The sequence below is a fragment of the Callithrix jacchus genome, chromosome 20 (assembly GCF_049354715.1).
Source record: "Callithrix jacchus isolate 240 chromosome 20, calJac240_pri, whole genome shotgun sequence".
NCBI classification, from domain to species: Eukaryota; Metazoa; Chordata; class Mammalia; order Primates; family Cebidae; genus Callithrix; species Callithrix jacchus.
The window spans coordinates 31,034,527-31,057,531 of NC_133521.1; the positions used below are offsets into that span (position 1 = coordinate 31,034,527).

Here is a 23,005-nt window from a genome sequence, read left to right on the forward strand (position 1 = left end):
TTTACTAATTCCTGAGGCACTTCTAATTTAATGTTGATTTTCTAGTTAATTCTTTTAAATTAGATGATGCCTTTACATTGTTTGTAGTTTTATATTTTTGTAGCTATTCTTTTCTGTTTTGGCAAAGTTTGAACATTTTTTAAAATGTAGAGTTAATTGCGTCAGGTCCCTTTCTTCTTAATTTAATTTCAACCAAATATTTTTACAATTTATTTTATTACAATGTAATAATGTCTCTAATGATTATAGCTTAATTCTGTTTTGCTTTAAATTGGTTTTTATTTGCTTTTCATTTTGGCATGCACAGGTTCACGCTAAACGCACAAAAGGTGGTTGAACTTCTGGTGTTCTGGTCGTTAAGAAAGTGAATACTTGCATGTGTAAAATTCTCAAAAATTTAACTTGCATTTCAGATACATCTGAACATTTCAGGTGAACTGGTCTCTAGGCAAACTAACTATTGGATGAACTAGTTTCAAGGCAAGCGAACACTACCAAGACCTGCTTATACTAAACCTTCAAAAATCATGACTATAAATGTGAAGAAGAAAACAGAGCTTAATTTATTTGCCACTTCACTTTTTAAAATGAGATTAAGTGAAATATTTGACATCCGCAAGTGATTTTCCACACACTGCTTTCCAGTGAACTCAAGTAGGCATTTAAAAATTACTGTTTTCTTGCAGTAATTTTCAGTGTCCCTATCAATCATATTTGATAAGTATAATCGCTGCCCAGCTTCCTTGCAATTGTGAAATGAGTTTGGTCAGTGATTAACTAGCTAACTGTGCCACTCCAATGTCCTCTTGGGCAAAGAAGAACCCTTTCCTCCATTCCTAAAACAAAGGATGTTGCAAGCAGACAGACAGGTGGTGTCTTACCCCCACACCCTGCAACCTAAGGGTACACTCTTGCTTCTTTAATCAGGGTCAGCCACATCAGACAAGCAAGATCCCGAGAAAGTGAGAGCTTCTACAAAACTGGCCCTTCCAAAACATACAAGTTCTCTGACTTGATTCAGAAGGAAGTGATCAGCACAGGCCAGGTATGTATCCTTTTCCTTGTTCATACCCAGGAAGGCCATCTCCCGATTAGCTCTTGCCACATCACTTCCCTCGGATAATAGGATTTGAATCCATCATAGCAGAAATAGGAAATAAACATACTGAGGTGTCACTTTCATTTTAAGCTAATACATTATTACCTTTAATTTGGATGTTCTCTTTTGCTTTAAAACCTTCATTGACTCGCCAGTGCCTTAAAACTGTTTCAACTCTTCATACGTATTTTAATCAAGAATAAGAAAGAGAAGCCCTTCCAAACAGGCTTAAATAAAAGAAAATTCGAGGATTTCTGCTTCTGGAAGATCAACTAGATGTACTTTTTCCTATTCTTCCCAACTAAGTACCACTAGGAACCCTAGACATTGTGTATAAAACAGACTTCAGACTCTGAAAGGTAGAGAAAAGAAACCAGACCATCCCCAGGGTCTTTGGGACCCAAGGAACATCAAGGTGGTGAGTTCCCAAGTTTTCTTTTTGCCTCATATCTCCCAGACTGAGTGCTGAAGCAGCCAGCAACCCCAAAACATCAACAGACACAGACTGAAAACAAGCCCCAACAGAAGCCTACTCCTACTTTCTTTCTGCCTTTCTAGGTTGCCCCTAGAAAGACAGAAAACTTTTGATAGTAACCTAAAGACAACAGTTAACCTAGAAAGACAGAAAACTTCTAGATAATAACTGTTCTACTCCAGCCAAACACCTAAGAAAAATATCTGGCCCCAAGCCACCCCTGCTAGCAAAGGCCAAATAGAGAGTCTGGACTCCACCCTCTCCAAGCTGTCTTGAGGTGCCCCACCTACTTGCCAGGGTTGTCTCAGAGAATGTCGAGCAGGAAGTCAAAACTTTGATTCCCATGGGTGGTAACAACAAGGGAAAAACATGGTAAGCCATAATGAAGGTACATTCAGTAGACCTTACTTCTCTTCCTGGGTTTTCTAAATTTTCTTTGTCAATGGAAGCAACCCTATAATGCTGTCTGATAAGGTTTTAAATGGATGTAGAGGAGATATTTTAGACAGACAGAAGAAAGGGACAGAGGAAATAATCAGTGAACTTGAAGATAGACATTAAGAATTCCCTATAAAAATAACTGAAGGTCCCCCACCACCTCCTTATGAAATAATTCCTTATATTAAAAAAAAAAAAAAAAAAAAAAAACAGGAGGTCCCTCACCACCTCTACTGCTGTTTGTGGAGACACCACATGGGGAAGCTTGACATCCACCTAACCTAGTGGTAATGAAGCATTCCCCTGTCCCCTGCTGGAATGGTGCCAGAGGACCTTCATCTCCCATGGCATCAGCAGAACAGTAGCAGGCACTCACCTGTCCCCAGAAGGGAGGTATCAGTTGAGGACTAGTGGAGTGCTGGAACACCCACCCCTGCCCAGCAGGAATAGTGAGTCTGAGTGGGAATCTGGACTACTGCCCTCTCCTGGCAGTAGCTCATCAGTGCACTTCCTTCCCCTGCCAGGGTAGTGCCAAAGAAAGCCAGCTGAAACCGAGTCTCATAGCATAACCCCAAATTTCGAGATTTCAACTGAAAATCATTCATCATACCAAGAACCAGGAAGAATCAAACTGAAGGAAAATAGATAAATGCTAGATAACAACACTGAGATGACAGAGGTGTCAGAATTGGCTGAAAATGTTTCAGTGAGCAATTATAAGCATTCCTGGAAAATTTTTAATATAGCACATCTCAGCAAAGAAAGAAGATGCAGAGAAGAAGCAAATGGAAATTCTGGAAATGAAAATAAATAACCAAACTTAGAACTCCATGGATGGGCTCAACTACAGAGAGGGGGCAGAGGAAAGAATCAGTGAACTTGAAGACAGACAATAGGGATTCCTGTGTTAGTTTCACATTGTTCTCACAACAAATCACCTCAAATTTAGAAGCTCAAAATAATACACACTTTTTTATCTTATAGTTCTGTAGGTCAGAGTGCTAAAATCAAGGTGTTGGCAGGGCTGTATTCTTTTCTGGAGACACCAGGAAATAATCATTTTCATTGTTTTTCCAGCTTTTAGAGGCAACCCACATATCTTGGCTTGTAGTCCCCTTCTGTTATCCTCAAAGCCAGCAACAGGGGGTCGGAGCCTTCTCACATCACATTACTCTAACCTTCATAATCATATCTCCTTCTAACTCTCTTCTCTTTCTAAGGACCCTTGTGATTGCATTGGGCTCATTATAATCCAGAATAATCTCCTCATTGCAAGATTCTTAGTATGATCGCGTCAACCAAGTCCTCTGCTGTGTAACGTAACATATTCACAGGTTCCAGAGAGTAAGATGTGGACATCTTTGGGAGGCCATTATTCTGCCCGGTCTAAACAAAAGAGAGAAAGTAGACTCTATTTTGAGACTCTTGAAAGTCTTTTTGAGTCTACTGAAGAAAAATGAATAGATGCTCAGGGATCTGCGGAACCAGAGCAAAAGATCTAATGCTCTTGTCATTGGAGTTCCAGAAAGAGTCACAAAAGGGGACTGAAAAGGTACTCAAAGGAATAATGACAGAAAACTTTTCAAGTTCGGCAAAAGATATAAACCTACAGACTCAAAAATCTGAGTAAACCCAAATAGGAGAAACCAAAAGAAAACCATGCTAACACATATCATAGTTAAACTTCTGAAAATGTTTAAAAATTTAAAAATTTTGAACACATCAAGAGAGAAATGAACCTTGAATGACAGCAGATTCCTTACAAAAACGGTAGAGACCCAAAAGAAAGAGGCACAATATTTTCAAGTGTAGAGAACCAATAATGGTGAACCCAGAATCTTATATCCAGCAAAAATATTTCTCAGGAATAAATGGAAAATTGACTTTCTCAAATGAAACAAAGCTAAAAGAATTTGTCACCAGTAGACTTATCCCAAAATGGCTAAAGGAAGTTCTTTAAACAGAAAGTAAATAACGAAGTAATCATGGAACATCAACAAGGAAGAAAAAATAGTGGTAAGCAATAATGTAGGTAAATTCAGAAGATCTTACTTCTCTTCCTGGGTTTTCTAAATTATCTTTATCAATGGAAGCAACCCTATAATGCTGTCTGATATGGTTTTAAATGGATGTAGAGGAAATATTTTAGAGAGGAGACAGGGGAAAGAATCAATGGACTTGAAGACAGACAATAAGAATTCCTCATAAAAAACAGGTGAATGAGCAGTTGTTAAGCAAGATGGCAAATACTATCATTGAGGTGCATGTACATGGATAGACTCTGGAAAGATGGAAGAATGAAGTCTTACTCTTCCTGGTAGCTATGTAGAGCCATTGAAGGCTTCACAGAGGAGGAGGTGCTTGATTGGTGTATCAGAATCATGTTTAGCTGTAGATAGCAGAAAATCCAAAGTTAGTGGTTTAAACAAATACAGTATATATAAATGGGGTAGGCAGTTGCTGGTGTCAGTTTAATTGTTTGTTGTTATTTGTGATTCTCTTGGCCTTTCCCTTATGGCTACAAGACGGCTGCTGCAGCTCCAGCCACCACCTCTGCATCAAAGGCAATGACAGAAGTAGGTACTCTGCACTCTATGAACACAAATAATTATTGATTGACGTGAACTAGGTTTTCTACATGTTGGTTTTTAGATCTTTTCAAGTGGTTTCCTCTTGTCAAGCAAAGACTATTTTATTAGCCTACATAATTTTCTACACATATTTATTTAACTCTCTTCTAGAGACTTTTTTTTACTTCTTTGCCTACATATCTTCTCAGCCTTCAGTGAAACAGCCTCTCCAGCACTCTGCCTTTCAGTTTCAATGAACTTGTCCTGTCCTCTAAGTTGGCAGCTTATTTTCATGGTCACAGCCTGGATCTGGCCTCACAGGAAACTGAGGTGCTTCTGAATCCTTCACTTCCAAGACCTCTTTCTCTGACCGCTTCCCTTTCTTCCAGCTCTCTGCACCTCAGTTCTTTGCCCTCACTATGACTTGCTCCTTGCTCTTTTGAGACAGTGTCCTGCCATTTTCTTACTACTCTCCAACCTTCTCCTCTGTCAGGTTGGTTTATCTGGGAATCTCAGTGCCCACGACATCTCCTAGCACATAGTAGGTATTCAGAGTAAATAGCGAACAAGTTAGTTGAGAGCTTCCATGTATGTCTGTGCAGTCACACCGCACAATGCTAGGGGCCGCCTCCACACAGCTGCCTGTGTGAAGAGTGCCCCCTAGAGGTGTGCAGCGTACCACCTACCCAGCCACTTGCAGCAGCCATGGTAAGAACTTAAGAGAAGTTTCGAATACCCTGAAGAATGCAGAGTCCGTGTCTGAGCACTGTCAGAACAGACCTCTTCCTAATACACCATTACTAGAGAATATACCTGAAGGGGTTTAGTGGAGATCAAGGGACAGGCCACTGGAAAGAATGCATCTCAAAGGGAAGAGGAGCAGAATTTGGTTGAAAGTTCATCAGTAACAGAGTCCCCACCTACCACCTCACCACTGTGATAGATTCCAGGCATGGTACAATAGGTGCCCTAAAGAGAGAGAACATAAATCAGACTGCCTTTGACAGCTTTCTGAAAATGAGAAAGAGGAAGAAAGCTCATGAGTACCACAGGCATGCATGCTGACTATGAAGCAGAATACCGTGCCTCAGCATCAGTCCCTGGGAAGGGAATTCCATGTGCCAGCTACCAATCCCAGGAGAGAATTCTAAACACTTTGCCAATATTGTGCACTGGCATCACTCCCAGGGGAGACCTCTAACCACCTCACCAGTATCTGCTGGGGTTCCTACATCTGGCAGGAGGTCCTTCACAAACCCCAGCTGACAGAGGTTTTGCTCAAATCCAACTGCCAGGGTATGAGTCCAGTGTGACAGAACCACTCACACAAGTCACGCAAAGCAAGTGATCAGATAGGTGTCGAAAACCAATAGAAGCCTAGTATCCATGGACAGTTGGTCTCCCAAGGCTCAGGAAAGCTGCCTGGGCTGGATGAAGTCCCATCTATGCATGCCCCACTTCACACTGCAGCTGAAAGGCACCAAAAGCATTTGGTCCTGGGGTTTTGTGCCTCAGAGGAAACGTGGATCTCTAAGGTGCAAGACATCCTGTTCTAGGAGGGATGAGGACAGAGCCTGGACTGTTCCGGACCGTTCCCTTATATCAGGCCCCTGCGTTTTCAGCACTTTCTACCATCTGGAAAACTGCAAGCAGGAGAGAGAAGAGCCGGGACATCTAAGGATTGCACCAACATCCTGTTTTGTTTTGTTTTTTAGCAGTAATTCTATACTAGATGCTACGTCATGTGCCTCATACCTGTTCTTTCATTTAAACCTCCAGCAATCTCTGGGATCGGGGCTTTAGCTCCATTTTATGAGTAAATAAACTGAGACTCAGAGAAGTCATTCGTTCAAGGTCAAACAGTCAATATTTAGCAGGGCTGGGATTCAAACCCAGGTGTATCTCACCCAAAAGCCCATAACCATACCCACTACTACATTCTGCACCCCTCCGCTTCAAGATGCCCAGCTGAATACGTGCCATATGATGTGGAGTCTGTCTGCTCCTTTAAGCCCTTAGTTCAAACACAATTGGTCTGAAGGAATTTACGTGGAAGGAAATACTGAGAGAGCCTATCCCTGAAGACCACCCCAACCCCACCACCCATCCCAGGCCCTCTGTCCCTCCAGGAAGAAAAGAGTGAGGGCCCAGAGAGTGGCTGTGAGAAGAAACCCCACATGTCCCCTACTCTGCACACCATCTCCCAGCTCTCAGTCTGGCTGTCACTCACTCTACCTCCAAGCCTCCTTCCCTCCCACCCTTGTTCTGCAGGCCCGCTTCTCCCATGGCATGTTCACCGTGTACCCCTGGTTTGGCTCCATCCCTGCCGGAGTACAGCAGGTCATCAATGTTGACTGTGTGGCTGACCCCGTGGGAAGATGTGAGGAGTTTATAGCCATTGATATCTCCGGCCGAGACCCTACAGACCAGCCTACCAGCATTCCTTACACTCTGCTGGCTGAAGCCTGTCTCCCAGGTACTGACCACTCATATTGGACAGCATCACTTAAAAGACGTTCATCTGAGACCAGGTGCGGTGGCTCATGCCTGTAATCCCAGCACTTTAGGAGGCCGAGATGGGCGGATCATCTGAGGTCAGGAGTTTGAGACCAACCTGGCCAACATGGCAAAACCCTGTCTCTACTAAAAATACAAAAAATTAGCTGGGTGCAGTGGTGCATGCCTGTAATCCCAGCTACTCGGGAGGCTGAGGCAAGAGAATCGCTTGAACCCAGGAGGTGGAGTTTGCAGTGAGCCGAGATCATGCCACTGTACTCCAGCCTGGGCAACAGAGTGAGAGTCCATCTCGAAAATTAATAAATAAATAAATGACCTTCATTTGTAACACCTCTACCCCTTTCTTGCAAATTTTTCCAAAGATGTCTGGCAGACATGGCTGGACTGCTTGCTTTGGGGTCCTAGACCTTCCTCTAGTGTCTTCAGCTGCGTTGTTACAGGGCATGCATGCCTAAGGGAGATGGTACAGCTTTACACTCCCAGGAGGCTTCTCCTGGGTTCTTAGATGAATAATCTATCTGAGAATCATGATGGGATGGGCTGTGGCACAGGAGCCAGGACCATTGAGTCCCACTCATGGCCAGGTCACTCCCATGAACAAATGAGGTGGGAGGATTGCTTGGGCCCAGGAGGTCAAGGCTGCAGTGAGCCATGATCGTGCCACTGCATTCCAACGTGAATGACAGAGCAATGTTCAGTAACTGAGCATGCAAAATCTGTAACCCCACAGGACTGCAGATGAAGTGCAAAGAGAATGCCTCATGCTTTGACCATAGGATCCCTGGAGCCTTGAAGCAAAGTGGCCCAGTTGCCCCCTTCCCTCCATAGCCCACCCTAGATCTTGGATCTTACCATTGGGAGAAAAATGCTCACTGGAGTGTAGCAAGGACAATACAGAAGAGGAAGACAAGACAGAGTGTTTCCCATCCCAAACACCCCCTTGCATGAATTCCCCTATGTGTCCTCTGTGGTTCTCTTTTGTGAGAATCCAAAGCTCCAAATTAGGAATTACAGAGCCAGAATCCAGCGATCAGGCAGCATCTCACAGCCTTCCCTTCACTCCCCAGCCTTCGTGACTGAAAACAATGCCTTGATATTTGAAGAGCACCAGATATGCACCAGCGCCAACCTGTACCACATCCTGCAGACCATAGAGAGTGGGGGGCTGTTTGTGGAGGACGAGAACAAGTTCATCTTCTGCAATGTCCTGGTAGGCTGCCAAGCCAAGGCTCGGTTCAAGATCAGCAACGTGGGAAAGATTGCCTGTGATGTCAACGTTGTAGTCAGGCCTGTCTCCAATAAGGTAAGACACTCCCAGTGGCCCCTGGCCCACCATGGTTGGCATATCTGAGGCAGGCAGATCACTTGAGGCCAGGAGTTTGAGACCAGCCTGAGAAACATGGCAAAACCCCATCTATATATTTTTTTTAAAATAGCCGGGCATGGTTGCACACACCTGTAGACCCAGCTACTTGGGAGGCTGAGGTGGGAGGATTGCTTGGGCCCAGGAGGTTGAGGCTGCAGTGAGCTTTAATCATCCCACTGCACTCCAACACAAGTGACAGAGCAAGATCCTGTCTCAAAAAGAATTTAAATACCAACCAACACCAATCTTTGGGCATCCCAATTTAGTTAACAGGGTGGGGTAGTGGGGAGAATATCTGACTTCCTGGCTTAGTTCATCTATTTGAGTCAAAAATCATAGGTCTAGCCAAATCCAGCCAGGCATCATTCAGGGATGGGTCCCAGGCTGTTCCCTCCAGGGCCCCGACCCTGCAGGCAGTGGAGCATGTCCACCACCGCATTTAGATGAGGCAGTTGGGGGAGCTCCTGAAAATGAGGAACAAGCCTAATGAGAATGCAAAGGCGCTGACACACTCTGGTCTCTGCCCCCATCACCAGCCCTATGCCCGCATCGTCGACATTTTTGACGTGGAACCCAACAAGATGTGCATTGCCAGTCACTCCCATGCCTTTGCCACGGTGTCCTTCACCCCGCAGATCATGCAGAACTACCAGTGCATCTTCGAGGCTACCTTGGATGGCTTGCCCAGGTACCAGCTCCCAGCTCCCTCTCCTGCAGCAGGGCTACAGGCCACACTCCCCACGGAGTGTCATTCCCACCATGCCAGGCTGACAGGCTGCAATCTTCCTGTTCCCTGTAGCACCCTGGTCAAGAGCCGAGGCCTTGTGTTTGACATCGCTGGTGAGGGGAACCTCCCTCGAGTGACGGTTGTGCGGCCAATTCTTCATAACCAACATGGAAACCCCTTGCTCCTCTTTAAGAGGCTTCTCCTTGGTCATTCAGAGAAGCTGCCTCTCATCCTCAAGAACAATGGCATCCTTCCTGCCCAGGTAATACTAGAGGGTGAAGCATGAGGCTGAAAGGGAGAAGAATCCAAAAGTTACACTCTGCCATGCCTAATGCATGAGGACTTCTCTGTTGATCCACATACACTAACCTATGTGTCAGGGGCATGCAGAGGGGAATCTGGCATGGTGTTTGTCCTCAAGGAAAGTAGGAAACTGGATTCTACAATATATCATTAACTACTGTCCAAGGTAGTGTGCAGTGATATGCACCAAGCTGAGTGGGTAGGGTTATGGGTATTCTTAATGTCTTTATTTTTAATTGTTTTCTATAATGAACTTTGCATTTGTAATGAGGATAAGATGATAAACGAAATTTCAGTAGGGGTGAGAGATTCAACATCTAAATGTATATTGATTCACTGATTACATTATAGTTTTATTTTTACCCAAAAAAAAGGTGATGTACTGTACTCTACAAGGGACTGTAGGACTTTTGAAAAAGATCTATTCCCATCTAGATGATAAAGAGAAAAGTCACTCTAAATGACATTTGAATGGGGCTCTGTGAAGGAGTTGGGTTTCAGCCAGTCGGCATTTGTCAGTCCATGCAAACCAGAAAGAGAGAGAAAGATTTAAACGTGCAGAAGCCAAAAGAAAAAGAAAAAGTGCAAGCTACTGCAGGATCTAGTAAGCGCCCAGGTTCATGAGAGCATAGACATAGATAGAAGAGCAAAGAAGATAAAAATGCAAGGATACAGTAATGGAACAACTTGTGGAAGGCCTGGGATTCTCTATTTTAAACTTACTATTGTTCTTGCTGCTGTTGTTCTTATTGTTTATACATTTATGACTCACTTAGGTTTACTCATTTCTTAATAATTTTTATTGCTGGGTCTCCAGTTTTCCATCTGTATTAGTCAGTTCTCATGCTACCAATAAAGACATACCTGAGACTGGTTAATTTATGAAGAAAAAAGAGGTTTAATTGACTCACAGTTCCACATGGCTGGGAAGGCCTCACTATCATGGCAGAAGGCAAAGGAGGAGAAAGACGTGTCTTACATGGTGGCAGACAAGAGAGATTGTGCAGGGGAACTCTCATTTATAAAACCATCAGATCTCATGAGACTTATTCACTATCATAAGAACAGCCTGGGAAAGACCCGCCCCGTGATTCAATTACCTTCCACCAGGTCCCTTTCATGACACATGGGAGTTATGGGAGCTACAATTCGAGATGAGATTTGAGTGGGGACACAGCCAAACCATATCATCATCTTACATCCTTTTCTTACCAACTGAAGAATACTCTTTAGTATTTTCTTAATGTGAGTCTGCTGGTGGTGAAGTGTCTATTTCTCCTTCTTTTTTTTAATTATTATACTTTAAGTTCTGGGGTACATGTGCAGATCTTGCAGAATTGTTGCATAGGTATACACATGCCATGGTGGTTTGCTGCCTCCATCCTCCTGTCACCTACATTAGGTATTTCTACTAATGTTATCACTCCCTAATCTCCCCACCCCCTGCTATCCCTCCCCTAGTCACCCACCCCCCAGTAGACCCTGGTGTGTGATGTTCCCCTCCCTGTGCCCATGTGTTCTCATTGTTCAACACCCACCTATGAGCGAGAACATGTGGTATTTGGTTTTCTGTTCTTGAGTCAGTTTGCTGAGAATGATGGTTTCCAGATTCATCCGTGTCCCTACAAAGGACACAAACTTGTTTTTTATGGCTGCATAGTATTCCATGGTGTACATGTGCCACATTTTCCTTGTCCAGTCTGTCATCAATGGACATTTGGGTTGGTTCCAGGTCTTTGCTATTGTAAACAGTAGGTACGATAACTTTTTGGGGTCCTACGCCAAACCCAGCACAGTATCTCACCCCAGACTCAAAGCCTATGAGCAGCCTGTAAGCCTAGAACTCAGTCCTGCTTTCCTTCTGCCAGCTGCATGTTGACCTGCAGGATGACCTAGGAGTCTTCTCCCTGAAGGGGAGGCCCACCACCTCGTACATCTACATCACAGAGGAAAACAAACCACATGAGAAAGGTAAGTGTGGGAAAGGTGCTTCTGGAGGACAATGGATCTCAGTAGCTGTTTCCATAGGGGATCACTCAGGGCCCAGCCAGAGAGGAATGCCCATTCTCATCACGACTGGCCTCTAGCTAAGGCTCATTCCCATTTTAGGGTTAGTTTCCCTTCAACTGGGGTCTTTATGGATACACATTTCTTGAAACTGGTTCTAAATCATAACCTCTCTTCTTTTTGCAGCAAAGAAAGCTCACACAGCCTCCTTGGTTGTTTCTCCTGGAGATACAGCTGAATTTGATGTCTTTTTCCACTCCCAGAAGGTTGGGAGAGTGAAAGGAATCATCCACTTGTCAGTGATCAACAACCAGTATGAGGACACCATCATCCGCATGGTGGGAGAGGGCTATGAGGATGACATCACCTTGGACAACATCCACGGGCTGGTGGCTTCCACCAGTCAGGAAGGCATAAGTATCTCTGAGTTCACAGAGATCCTCGAGGACAATGATATGGAAGACTTGGTGGCAGGTGGGAGAAGCAGTAGTGGGTGTTGACAAGTGTTGGCTACTGGGTCATTTGTTTTAAACAAGAGTTAAATTTACATAACAGGTTGGTTAGCTCCCTGAGAATTTAGGACTGACTCTCCTCACTCACTGTCTCACTCTCCTCACTGAACTGTGGCTTGCCTGGCTCAGTCATGACATCCATCTTTCCACTTATTCATGTGTTCACTTGAGGAACATGTATGGTGCACCAAGTACATGTTCCCGGCATGCTGATCCCTGCAGTTTCAAAATTAACAAGGAAGTCTATACTCTTAAGGAGCTTATACTGTGATATTCAAATTCCAGTTCAACTAATAGGTAAATAAATGCCTTACAGTTTTTCCTGTCTGCATTTATTAGCTGGCTTGCATGGGCATTGTCGATCTTGTTTAATTAGAGAGAGTATAGGTTTGGGCCACCTCTAGAACATCTGCACAGCCTCACTACTCAGTAAGCAGTTTGAGAACCTATAGCACCAGCATCACCTGGGAGCTTGTTATAACTAGGGGTTTCAGACCTGCCCTGACCTACTGAATCAGAATCCACATTTTAAGATCCCAGGTGATATGTGTTTATACTAAAGCTTAAGATATGTTGTGCTACAGTCTACCAAGCACTGAAGCTTCATTTAGTTGACATTTTTGGGATTGGAAAAATTTACTTCATTGTTATAAAAAGTTAAGTGCCCTAATTATATGGCTGGTTGCTAAAAAGTGAGTTATAAACAGAGCCCCACAGTTTTTCCAGAGGCTTAATTACAGTCCTAGAATGTGCCATTAGGTGGTCTACACAACATGAGTTGAGATCAAAACTCCTCATATACCTGGTGTTTCATCCCTGTTTGAGGCTGCAGAGTGACATCTCTCTTATCAAGGATCAAGCAGGAGCCAGCAGTTAATCTAAGTTCAGAACTCAGATTTCATGCCCATAATAGGATTGCCATAGTAAGCCAATTAGAATAAAAGAGTCCCCAATAAATTGGAATTTCAGTTAAACTATGAATAATTCTTAGTATGTGTAATCCCAAACATGGAATGGGATATACTTATCCTAAAAATTATTCATTACTTATCTGTAATTCAAATTTAAGTGAGACTCCTGTATTTTATCTGGCAATCCCAATCCTTTATAGTATTGTCTCACCAAGCAAATGGAGTTGGGGATCTATTTTCTCTTGTACAAATGGAGGTGAGGGCTAAGGTACGTGAATGGATGATGGATAGATGGATGGAAAGATAAATGGATGGATGGGTGGGTAGATGATGGACACATGGGTGGATGATGATGGGTACATAGCTGAGTGTGTAGGTGGATGATGGGTGAGTGGGTAGGTAGATGATAGATGAATGGGTGGGTAGATGATGGATAAATGAGTGGATGGGTGGGTAGGTGGATGGATGGATGGATGGATGGATGGATGGATGGATGGATGGGTGATAGATGGATGGGCAAGTGAGTAGGTGGATGGTGGATGGATAGGTGGAGGGTGGATAATGGATGGATGGATGGGGAGATGATGGGTGGATGAGTAAGTCAATGATGGATAGGTGGATGATGGATGGGTGGATGATGGATAGATGGGAGAGTTGATGGATGGATGGATGGATAGATGGAAGGATAAATGGATAGTTGGGTGGATGGGTGGGTAGATGATGGATAGATGGGTGGATGATGATGGGTAGAGAGCTGAGTGTGTAGGTGGATGATGGGTGAGTGGATAGGTGGATGATAGATGAATGGGTGAGTGGCTGGGTGGATGATGGTAGATGAATGGGTGTGTGGATGATGGATGGATGAATCGATGGATGGATGATGGATGGATATATGGATGGATGATGGGTGGGTTGGTAGATGGATGGATGGGCAGGTGAGTAGGTGGATGATGGATATATAGGTGGATTATAGATGGATAATGGATGGATGGGGAGATGATGGATGGGTGGATAGATGGATGATGGATAGGTAGATGATGGATGGGTGTATGATGGATAGATGGGAGGGTGGATAATGGATGGATGGATGGGTGGGTGTGGAAATAATGGATGAGTGGATAATGGATGGCTGGGTGGGTGGGTGGATGGATAATGGCTGGATGGGGGTAGATGGATGATAGATGGATGGGTGATGGATGGATGAATGGACAGATGGGTAAATGATGGCTGATTGGGTTAGTGGGTAGAGGATGGATGGTTGGGTGGATAATGGATAGATGGATAAGTGGATGATGGATGGATGGACAGGTAGGTGATGGATAGGAGGATGGATGGATAGATAGATAGATGATGGATGGATGGGTAGATAATGGATATGTAGATGGTGGATGGATGGGTGGGTAGATGATGGATGGATGGATGAATGGATGCATGGATGGATGGATGGGTAGGTAGGTTTCTTGAGGAATGAAATCTTGTTATTCAGAGATTCTAGGTTTTTCAAATATAACCATCCAAGGATGGAAAGATTGTATGGGAGTGAAGCACTATGCCTCCTTAAGGAAGCAAACCTTCAGTGGAGGCCAGGGAGAACTCACAGCCTTCTGCTTCTAATCCCTAGCTGCTCTGGTGGACCATATCCAGTTTGGGGACTGCCACATTGGACACAGCTATAATGTGAGCTTCACAGTCACAAATCACAGCCAAGTGAACGTGATACAGTTTGAATGGCCTGTTTTAGCTACAGTTACTTTCTCCCCACAGGTAAATAAAAGTCATTCATCATTTTCTGGAATCCCTTAGCCCTAAGCCAACCCCAGACTGATTGTCAGCCCTTTCCTATGGATGCATGGCTTGGAATGAATGTATCTCAAGCTGAGAGACAGCCCAGGAATCATCCCTCACTTATACCTGGTAGCAGAGGACACTGTTCATGTCTCCCCTGGTTAAGAGGGAAAGACAAAGAATGAAGTTGGCCAAGATTGTTGCTAGGCTGCTGTCAAGGGGCCCTGTGGAGGCCTCTCTAGATGGATACAGGTCCTAGTCTTCCTATCCCAGAGTGTGGAGCTATGTTCTCCTAGGTGTGTGTCCTTTAGAGTAACAGTCCTTCAAAATGCTTCACCAAAGGCTAGAATGGGGGTGATGGGTTCTGTGGACATCTGAGATTTATAAAATGTTTCAGGTTCCATCTTTCTCTTAAAGATTCCTGGTTCCGTTTGGCATATTATAACCTAGTTAACTTTGTTTTACCTGCGATTTTCTTTTTTTTTTTTTTTTTTTTTTTTTTGAGACAGAGTTTCACTCTTGTTACCCAGGCTGGAGTGCAATGGCACGATCTCAGCTCACTGCAACCTCCACCTCCTGGGTTCAGGCAATTCTCCTGCCTCAGCCTTCTGAGTAGCTGGGATTACAGGCACATGCCACCATGCCCAGCTAATTTTTTTTTTTTTTTTTGTATTTTTAGTAGAGACGGGGTTTCACCGTGTTGACCAGGATGGTCTCGATCTCTTGACCTCGTGATCCACCCGCCTCAGCCTCCCAAAGTGCTGGGATTACAGGCGTGAGCCATCACACCTGGCCTACCTGGAATTTTCTAACCCCTTGTTTTCACATCTCCACAGCACACAGTTTTGAATTGCTGACTAAAGCTTAACATTGAACAAGGTCTAGGGTACTGTTCTAGCGGATGGTTGCCTCTGGTCAGTGGTTGCTTTCTGTAGACAGTTCACTTCTGAGTTCCCAGGGCACTGGCACACCCCAGTCTCTTCACTGCCTCCTGCTCTGTTGACACACAGCCACTGAGTCTACTCAAGCACAGTACTCAAAGGAGATGGACTAAGGGGGTTGGGGATTCTGCTTTGTCATCTCTAAATCTTTGCATGCTATTATGGATGAATTTTGCTTTTTTGGAGGGATGTAAAGTTCGTTAGGACCCTGACTATTCCATTTCAACATGGTCCAAATCCATCCCTGAAGAGAGCTAATATACCATTTTATTTCCAAGTTGAGTGCTTACTAGATGCCAGACATAGTTCTAAGACCTTGGTTAATCTTCTCAACAATGCTGTAAGGCAAATACTATTATCTTTTTAGACAGTCTTACTCTAAACACAGGCTGGAGTCCAGTGTTGCTCACTGCACCCTCCACCTCCCAAGCTCAAGTGATCCTCCTATCTCAGCCTCCCAAGTAGCTGGGACCAGGTATGCACCACCACACGTGGGTAATTTTTTTGTACATTTAATAGAGACAGGTTTCACCATGTTGCCCAGTCTGGTCTCAAACTCCTGAGCTCAAGCAATCCACCTGCCTTGGCCTCCCAAAGTGCTGGTATTACAGGTGCAGTGGCCACTGCACCCGGCCATAGATACTACTATTATCTGCATTTTACCTGTGAAGAGACAAACACAGTACAATATAATAGGGTAATCTGCTTTCGTGCATTATTTTTGTTAGCAAAGCGTTAGTCAAAGAAGGCAGAGAGGCCAGGAATGGTGGCTCACGCCTATAATCTCTTTGGGGGACTGAGATGGGCGGATCACAAGGTCAAGAGATCGAGATCATCCTGGCCAACATAGTGAAACCCCATCTCTACTAAAAATACGAAAATTAGCTGGGCATGGTGGCATGTGCCTGTAGTGTCGCAGCTACCTGGGAGGTTGAGGCAGGAGAATTGCTTGAACTTTGGAGATGTAGTTTGCAGTGAGCTGAGGTCATGCCACTGCACTCCAGCCTAGGGGACAGAGGATACTCTGTAGCAAAAGAAAAAAAGGCAGAGAAAAGCTGCTTATACTTCATTTATATATACACATCACTGGTACACATACATGCACACACACGCAGATATGCCTTGGAAAAACCTTTCTTCTTGCCTCACTTTCCGGAGTAGGGAGACTTTTATCGTCAGAAACATGATAGAACTGTCATAGATATGGTATATTTGCGTGTGTGCGTATGTGCATGTTCATGTATGCAAAATCATAAATGATTGTATTCTACAGCCCAAACTGGATTTCCCATATATCTGAAATGCTTCAGCAATTCTCAAATGTTTTGGTCTCAGGACTTCTTTATACTCTTAAACATTATTGAAAATCCACAAGAGCTTTGGTTTATGTGGACTGTGTCTACCATAATTTACCATACTTGAAATTAAAAATGAGGATGTTTAAAAACATGTATTTATTTATTTCAAGATATCATAAACCCACTACATGTTAATATCAATACCATATTTTTATGAGAATAACTATATTTTCAAAAATTTGAGTAAAAGAAGTGGTGTTGTTTTATGTTTTTATAAATTTCTTTACTATCTGGCTTAATAGAAGACAGCTGGATTCTCGTATCTACTTTTATATTCAATTGGATACATACTGCAGATAAAAACATACCAAGATTGGGTAATTTATAAAGAAAAAGAGGTTTAATGGACTCATAGTTTCACGTGGCTAGGGAGGCCTCACTATCATGGCAGAAGGCAAAAGGCACATTTTAAATGGTGGCAGAGAAGAGAGAAAAATTAGAGCCAAGAAAAAGGGGAAACTTCTTATAAAATCATCAGATCTTGTGAGACTCACTCACTTCCACAAGAACAGTATGGAGGAAATCAACCCTATGATTCAAGTATCCCTCTCACAACACGTGGAAATTATGGGAGCTACAATTCAAGATGATATTTGGGTGGGGACACAGCCAAACCATATCATTCTGCCCCTTCCAAATCTCATATCCTCACATTTTAAAATGAATCATGTCTTCCCAACAGTCCCTCAAAGTCTGATTTTAGCATTAACTCAAAAGTCCACGTGCCAGATTTTCATCTGAGACAAGGCAAGTCTCTTCCACCTATGAGCCTGTAAAATCAAAAGCAAATTAGTTACCTCCTAGATACAACGGGAGTACAGGCATTGGGTATATACAGCTGTTTCTAATGAGAGAAATTGGCCAAAATGAAGGGGCTATAGGCCCATGCAAGTCTGAAATCCAATGAGGCAGTCAAATCTTAAAGTTCCAAAAGTTATCCTTTGACTCCATGTCTCACATCAAGGTCATGCTGATGCAAGAGGTGGATTCCCATGGTTTGGGCAGCTCTGACCCTGTGGCTTTGCAGGGTGCAGTCCCCCATCCCCCAGCTGCTTTCGCTGGCTAGAATTGAGTGTCTGTGGCTTTTCCAGGTGCATGATGCAACTATTGGTGGATCTATCATTCTGGGGTCTGGAGGACAATGGCCCTCTTCTCTTAACTCCACTAGGCAGTGCCCCAGTGGGGACTCTGTGTGGGGGCTTCAATACCACATTTCCCTTCCACACTGCCCTAGCAGAGGTTCTCCATGAGAACCACATCCCTGCAGCAAACTTCTGCCTGGACATCCAGGCATTTCCATACATCCTCTGAAAATCTAGGCAGAGGTCCCCAAACCTCAATTCTTGACTTCTGTGCACCCACAGGCTCAACACCACGTGGAAGCTGCCACGTCTTGGGGCTTGCACCCTCTGAAACCATGGCCTGAACTGTACATTGACCCCTTTTAGCCATGACCAGAGTGACTGAGATACAGAGCACCACATCCTTAGGTTGCACACAGCAAGGGATCCCTGGGCCACCCACAAAACCATTTTTTTCTCTTAGGCCTCTGGGTCTGTGATGGAAGGGGCTGTTACAAATGTCTCCGACATGCCCTGGAGACATTTTTCCCATTGCTTTGGCAATTAACATTTGGCTCCTCGCTACTTATGCAAATTTCTGAAGCCAGCTTGAATTTCTCCTCAGAAAATGGGTTTTTCTTTTCTATCATTAGGCTGAAAGTTTTCTGAACTTTTATGCTCTGCTTCCCTTTTAATACTGAATGCTTTTAAGAGCACCCAAGTCACCTCTTGGATGCCTTGCTGCTTAGAAATTCTTTCTGCCAGATACCCTAAATCATCTCCCTCAAGTTCAAAGTTGTACAAATCTCTAGGGCAGGGGCAAAATGCCACCAGTCTCTTTGCTAAAACATAGCATGAGTCACCTTTACTGCAGTTCCCAAAAAGTTCCTCATCTCCATCTGAGACCATCTCAGCCTGGATTTCGTTGTCCATATAATCAGCATTTTGGTCAAAGCCATTCAACAAGTCTCTAGGAAGTTCCAAACTTTCTTACATTTTCCTGTTCTCTTCTGAGCCCTCTGAACCGTTCCAACCTCTGCTTGTTACCCAGTTCCAGAGTCACTTCTATATTTTCAGGTATCTTTATAGCAGTGCCCCACTCACTCTACCAGTACCAATTTACTGTATTCATCCATTTTCATGCTGCTGACAAAAACATACCTGAGACTGGGTAATTTATAAAGAAAAAGAGTTTTAATGAACTCACAGTTCCATGTGGCTGGGGATGCCTCACAATCATGGCAGAAGGTGAAAGGCACATGTTACATGGTGGCAGACAAGACAAAAAATTGAGAGCCAAGTGAAAGGGGAAACCCCTTATAAAACCATCAGATTTTGTGAGACTTATTCACTACCACAAGAACAGTATGGGGAAACTGCCCGCATGATTTCAGTTATCTCCCACCAGGTCCCTCCTACAACATGTGAGAATTATGGAATCTACAATTCAAGATGAGATTTGGGTGGAGACATAGCCAGACCATATCACCATATATCACATAACCTCTGGAAAACTCCATTGTACACTTATGAGAAAAATGAGAGTGAAGAAGTCAAATAACATCTTTGTATTACTATGAAAATAGTCTCGACCTCATGGACCCCCTGAAAAGGTCTTGGGGATCCCAAGGTCACTAGAACCCCTTTGGAGAACTGCTAGTATACTGTATTCCTCTTTCCATCATTTGTATAGATTATATTGATTAAGAGTATGACATTTGGAGTCCAACTGCTTGGGTCTAAATCCAACTCCTCCAAAATTAAGAACCTTCAGCAAGTTAAAAGTTTCATTGTCTATAAAATGGGAATAATAGCTGTACATCTCACAGGTTTGTTGTTGGGATTAGGAGAATTGTGTAAAGGTTTAGAATAATGCCTGAATCAAGTAAGTTTGATCAATATTAGCTATTCTTGTTATTATGTTTCTACCTAAGAACCTCTTGTACATATTTAATTCTGTCTACATACACAGGCTTGACTGATGAATTTTTTGCCAAGATCTTTAGCTCCTTCCCTTCTCTAGAATATCACCAGCGTATATAAAGAGTCCTCAAAATTAGATTCTCAAAAATACTAATATGAGGCTCTTCCCTAGATGGGCCACCTCCACCCTGGGTGTGCCAAGGACATAGTGGTGACACTGAAGTCAGATGTACCCATCAACCTGAAGAACATGCAGATCAAGTGCAAGCTCTCCAAGATCATGTTTCAGGTCCCTGCAGACCAGGTCTCCGATTGGGATGACCGCATGCACACAGTCAAGTGGGTGGACGTGCCCAGAAACATGCCTGGAACTCTCAATACAAAAAGAAAAGTAAGTGGAGACATTAAGCGTCAATCTGACTAGACCTCCATGCTTGGATTCCTACTGTTCTCAAATCCCTCATCATTTCCTTTCTTCACAGAAAAAAGAAAAGGTTACCATTCTATTTGACCTTGATTCCAAAAGTAAGAAACCAAACTTGCACACATGCTGCCCTCCATCCATGCTGCTTGTACCACATATCTTCATTGGTAGACCTTTAGCTTCTTCATAAGTAGTTTAACAAGTTCTCCCACCTTTTTCTTCTTCAAAAATGTCAAGACTAATCTTTTAGTTGTTTCCTTTCTCCCTCAGGTGTCCAGAATCACATTAGTCATCATCTTCAGTACATGGCGGGATCTCATCTTTGGTCCATGTGTGCCCCTCTTTTATTCATGCCTTGGTTAGTTTTTTTAAAATAACATAATGCACAAAAATAAACCCACACCCAACACAGGAAGTAGAACATTGGCTACCTGTGTGATTCTCAGCCATTCCATCCCTCTGCCTCCACCCTAGAAGTAATCACTATCTTGACTTGTTTACTCCCTGGGTTTTTTGTTTTTTGTTCTTTTTTTAACCTATGCACACTAAAAGCTGTATCAGGTCAGGCACAGTGGCTCATGTGCCTGAAAAGTTTGCCAACCCCTAAACTAAGAACTCTTTTTATGAAAAGTACTCTGTGCCACTGAGATTTCTCCACTTTATAAAATCCCAGAACTTTGGGAGGCCGAGGCAGGCAGATTGCTTCAGCCCAAGGGTTTGAGACCAGCCTGGGCAACATGGTGAAACCCCATCTCTACCAAAAATAGAAAAATTAGCTGGGTGTGATAGGGCACACCTGTAGTCATAGCTACTCTGGCGGCTGAGGTGAGAAGACCATCTGAGCTCGGCAAGTTCAAGGCTGCAGTGGGCCATGATCACACTGTACGCCAGCCTGGAAGACAGCATGTGGACTCTTTCTCAAAAAATAAAAATAAAACATATATTGTTTAGTTTTAGTTTTTAATTTTAAAAAAGTTATTGTATGTGGTCATCCATATTGTTGGATGTGACTGTAATATATCCATTTCACTGCTACATAAAATTCCATTATTATTTATTCCCTCTCCTTTTGAAAATTATTTGGTGTTTTGCTATCACAGGCATTATTGTTCATTTGGTGTTCATTTGTGAGAGTTTATATTGCTAGAAGTGGAATGGCTGACTTATTGGATATATGAATGTTCAACTTGCCAAGATAATGCCCAACTAATTCTCCAGAGTAGCTGTACCAATTTATACTCCTACGACAGAGATCTTATTGATCCACATCCTCTCCAACACTTGGCATTGCATTGTCAGACTTCTTGATTTATATCATTTGAATGAATGGGAAATGGTCTCATTATGAGCCTATTTTGCATTTTCCTGATCGCCGATCACAAATAAGGCTGAGTATTTCCTCATAAGATTACTGGTCATATAAATTATCCCTTATAAGAATGTCTTTTCATGCCTTTTGCCCATTTTTCAATTGTGGTACTTGCACTTTGTATCAGTTATTTTATTTTTTATAAACTCTTCTGTTCATATTATTTGTCTGCAACTATCATTACCAAATTTATAGTTTATCTTTTTTTTTTTTTTGATACAGAGTCTTGCTCTGTTGCCCAGGCTGGAGTGCAGTGGCACAATCTTTGATCACTGCAACCTCTGCCTCCCAGGTTCAAGAGATTCTCATGCCTCAGCCTCCCGAGTAGCTGGGATTACAAGCATGCACTACCACACCTGGCTAATTTTTGTATTTTTAGTAGAGACAAGTCACCATGTTGGCCAGGCTGGTCTCAAACTCCTGACCTCAAGTGATCCATTCACCCCGGCCTCCCAAAGTGCTGGGATTACAAGCCTGAGCCACCATGCCTGGCCTAGTTTATCTTTTCTGTTACTAATTTTAATATCTTCAAGTTTATTAATACCTTATTTATTACTTTTTGTGTCTTATTTTTAAAATTCTTTCCTCCCAGAAAGACGTTCACGTATATATTTTTTTAAGAGTTTTGTTTTTTGATATTTCAGCTCTTGGCCCACCTGGATTTTATGTATGTTGTGAAGCAAGAATCCAGTTCCATCTAGATGACTAATCTGGCTAGATTCCTTTTTTTTTTTTCATTTGTCCCCTCTGTTCCCTAGTGATCTGTCAGAACTTTATTGTCATATAGTGTACCTAAATTTCATATTTGCCTAGAATGTTTCTGGTCTCTCTAGTCTATTCCACTGTCAATTTTTCTGTCCCTGCACTCTGCATCTCTGAGGACACAGCTGCCTTTTTTGCAGGTGATAGAGACGGATCCTGAGCCTGCTCACTCAGTAGTAGAAGAAAACTACCCAGAACTGCAGCTTCAAATCAGCGCCAATGTGGATTTTGCTTCCTACCACTGCCAAACAAGAGATGTGTGCTTTAAGGAAACCTTGGTTTACCAGACCCGGGTGTTTGAGTGAGTGATCAAAAGCCTCATGACACTAGATGGAAAAGCTCTCTCATTCCATCATTCACTCACTCCCTCACTCTTCAAACATCTGTTATCTACAGCAGTATCTGCTAGGCATCATATCTGTATAGGATGCACCAGAGTGTTGTCTTAGGTCCAATG

At 43.2% G+C, this 23,005-nt stretch overlaps 1 protein-coding gene across 19 annotated transcripts in view; it reads left to right on the top strand.

Annotated features, from left to right (window-relative positions):
• HYDIN (HYDIN axonemal central pair apparatus protein) overlaps nt 1-23,005 on the top strand; it is a 516,394-nt gene that overhangs the window by 437,492 nt on the left and 55,897 nt on the right. For all 19 annotated transcript variants that reach the window (XM_078357699.1, XM_078357700.1, XM_035282169.3 and 16 more), the window contains 10 exons: nt 928-1,045; nt 6,854-7,058; nt 8,167-8,402; nt 9,002-9,153; nt 9,265-9,454; nt 11,364-11,466; nt 11,689-11,976; nt 14,547-14,689; nt 20,166-20,384; nt 22,689-22,849. In XM_078357699.1, coding sequence (XP_078213825.1) covers nt 928-1,045; nt 6,854-7,058; nt 8,167-8,402; nt 9,002-9,153; nt 9,265-9,454; nt 11,364-11,466; nt 11,689-11,976; nt 14,547-14,689; nt 20,166-20,384; nt 22,689-22,849 — 1,815 coding nt within the window. The remainder of the gene's footprint in view (nt 1-927; nt 1,046-6,853; nt 7,059-8,166; nt 8,403-9,001; nt 9,154-9,264; nt 9,455-11,363; nt 11,467-11,688; nt 11,977-14,546; nt 14,690-20,165; nt 20,385-22,688; nt 22,850-23,005) is intronic.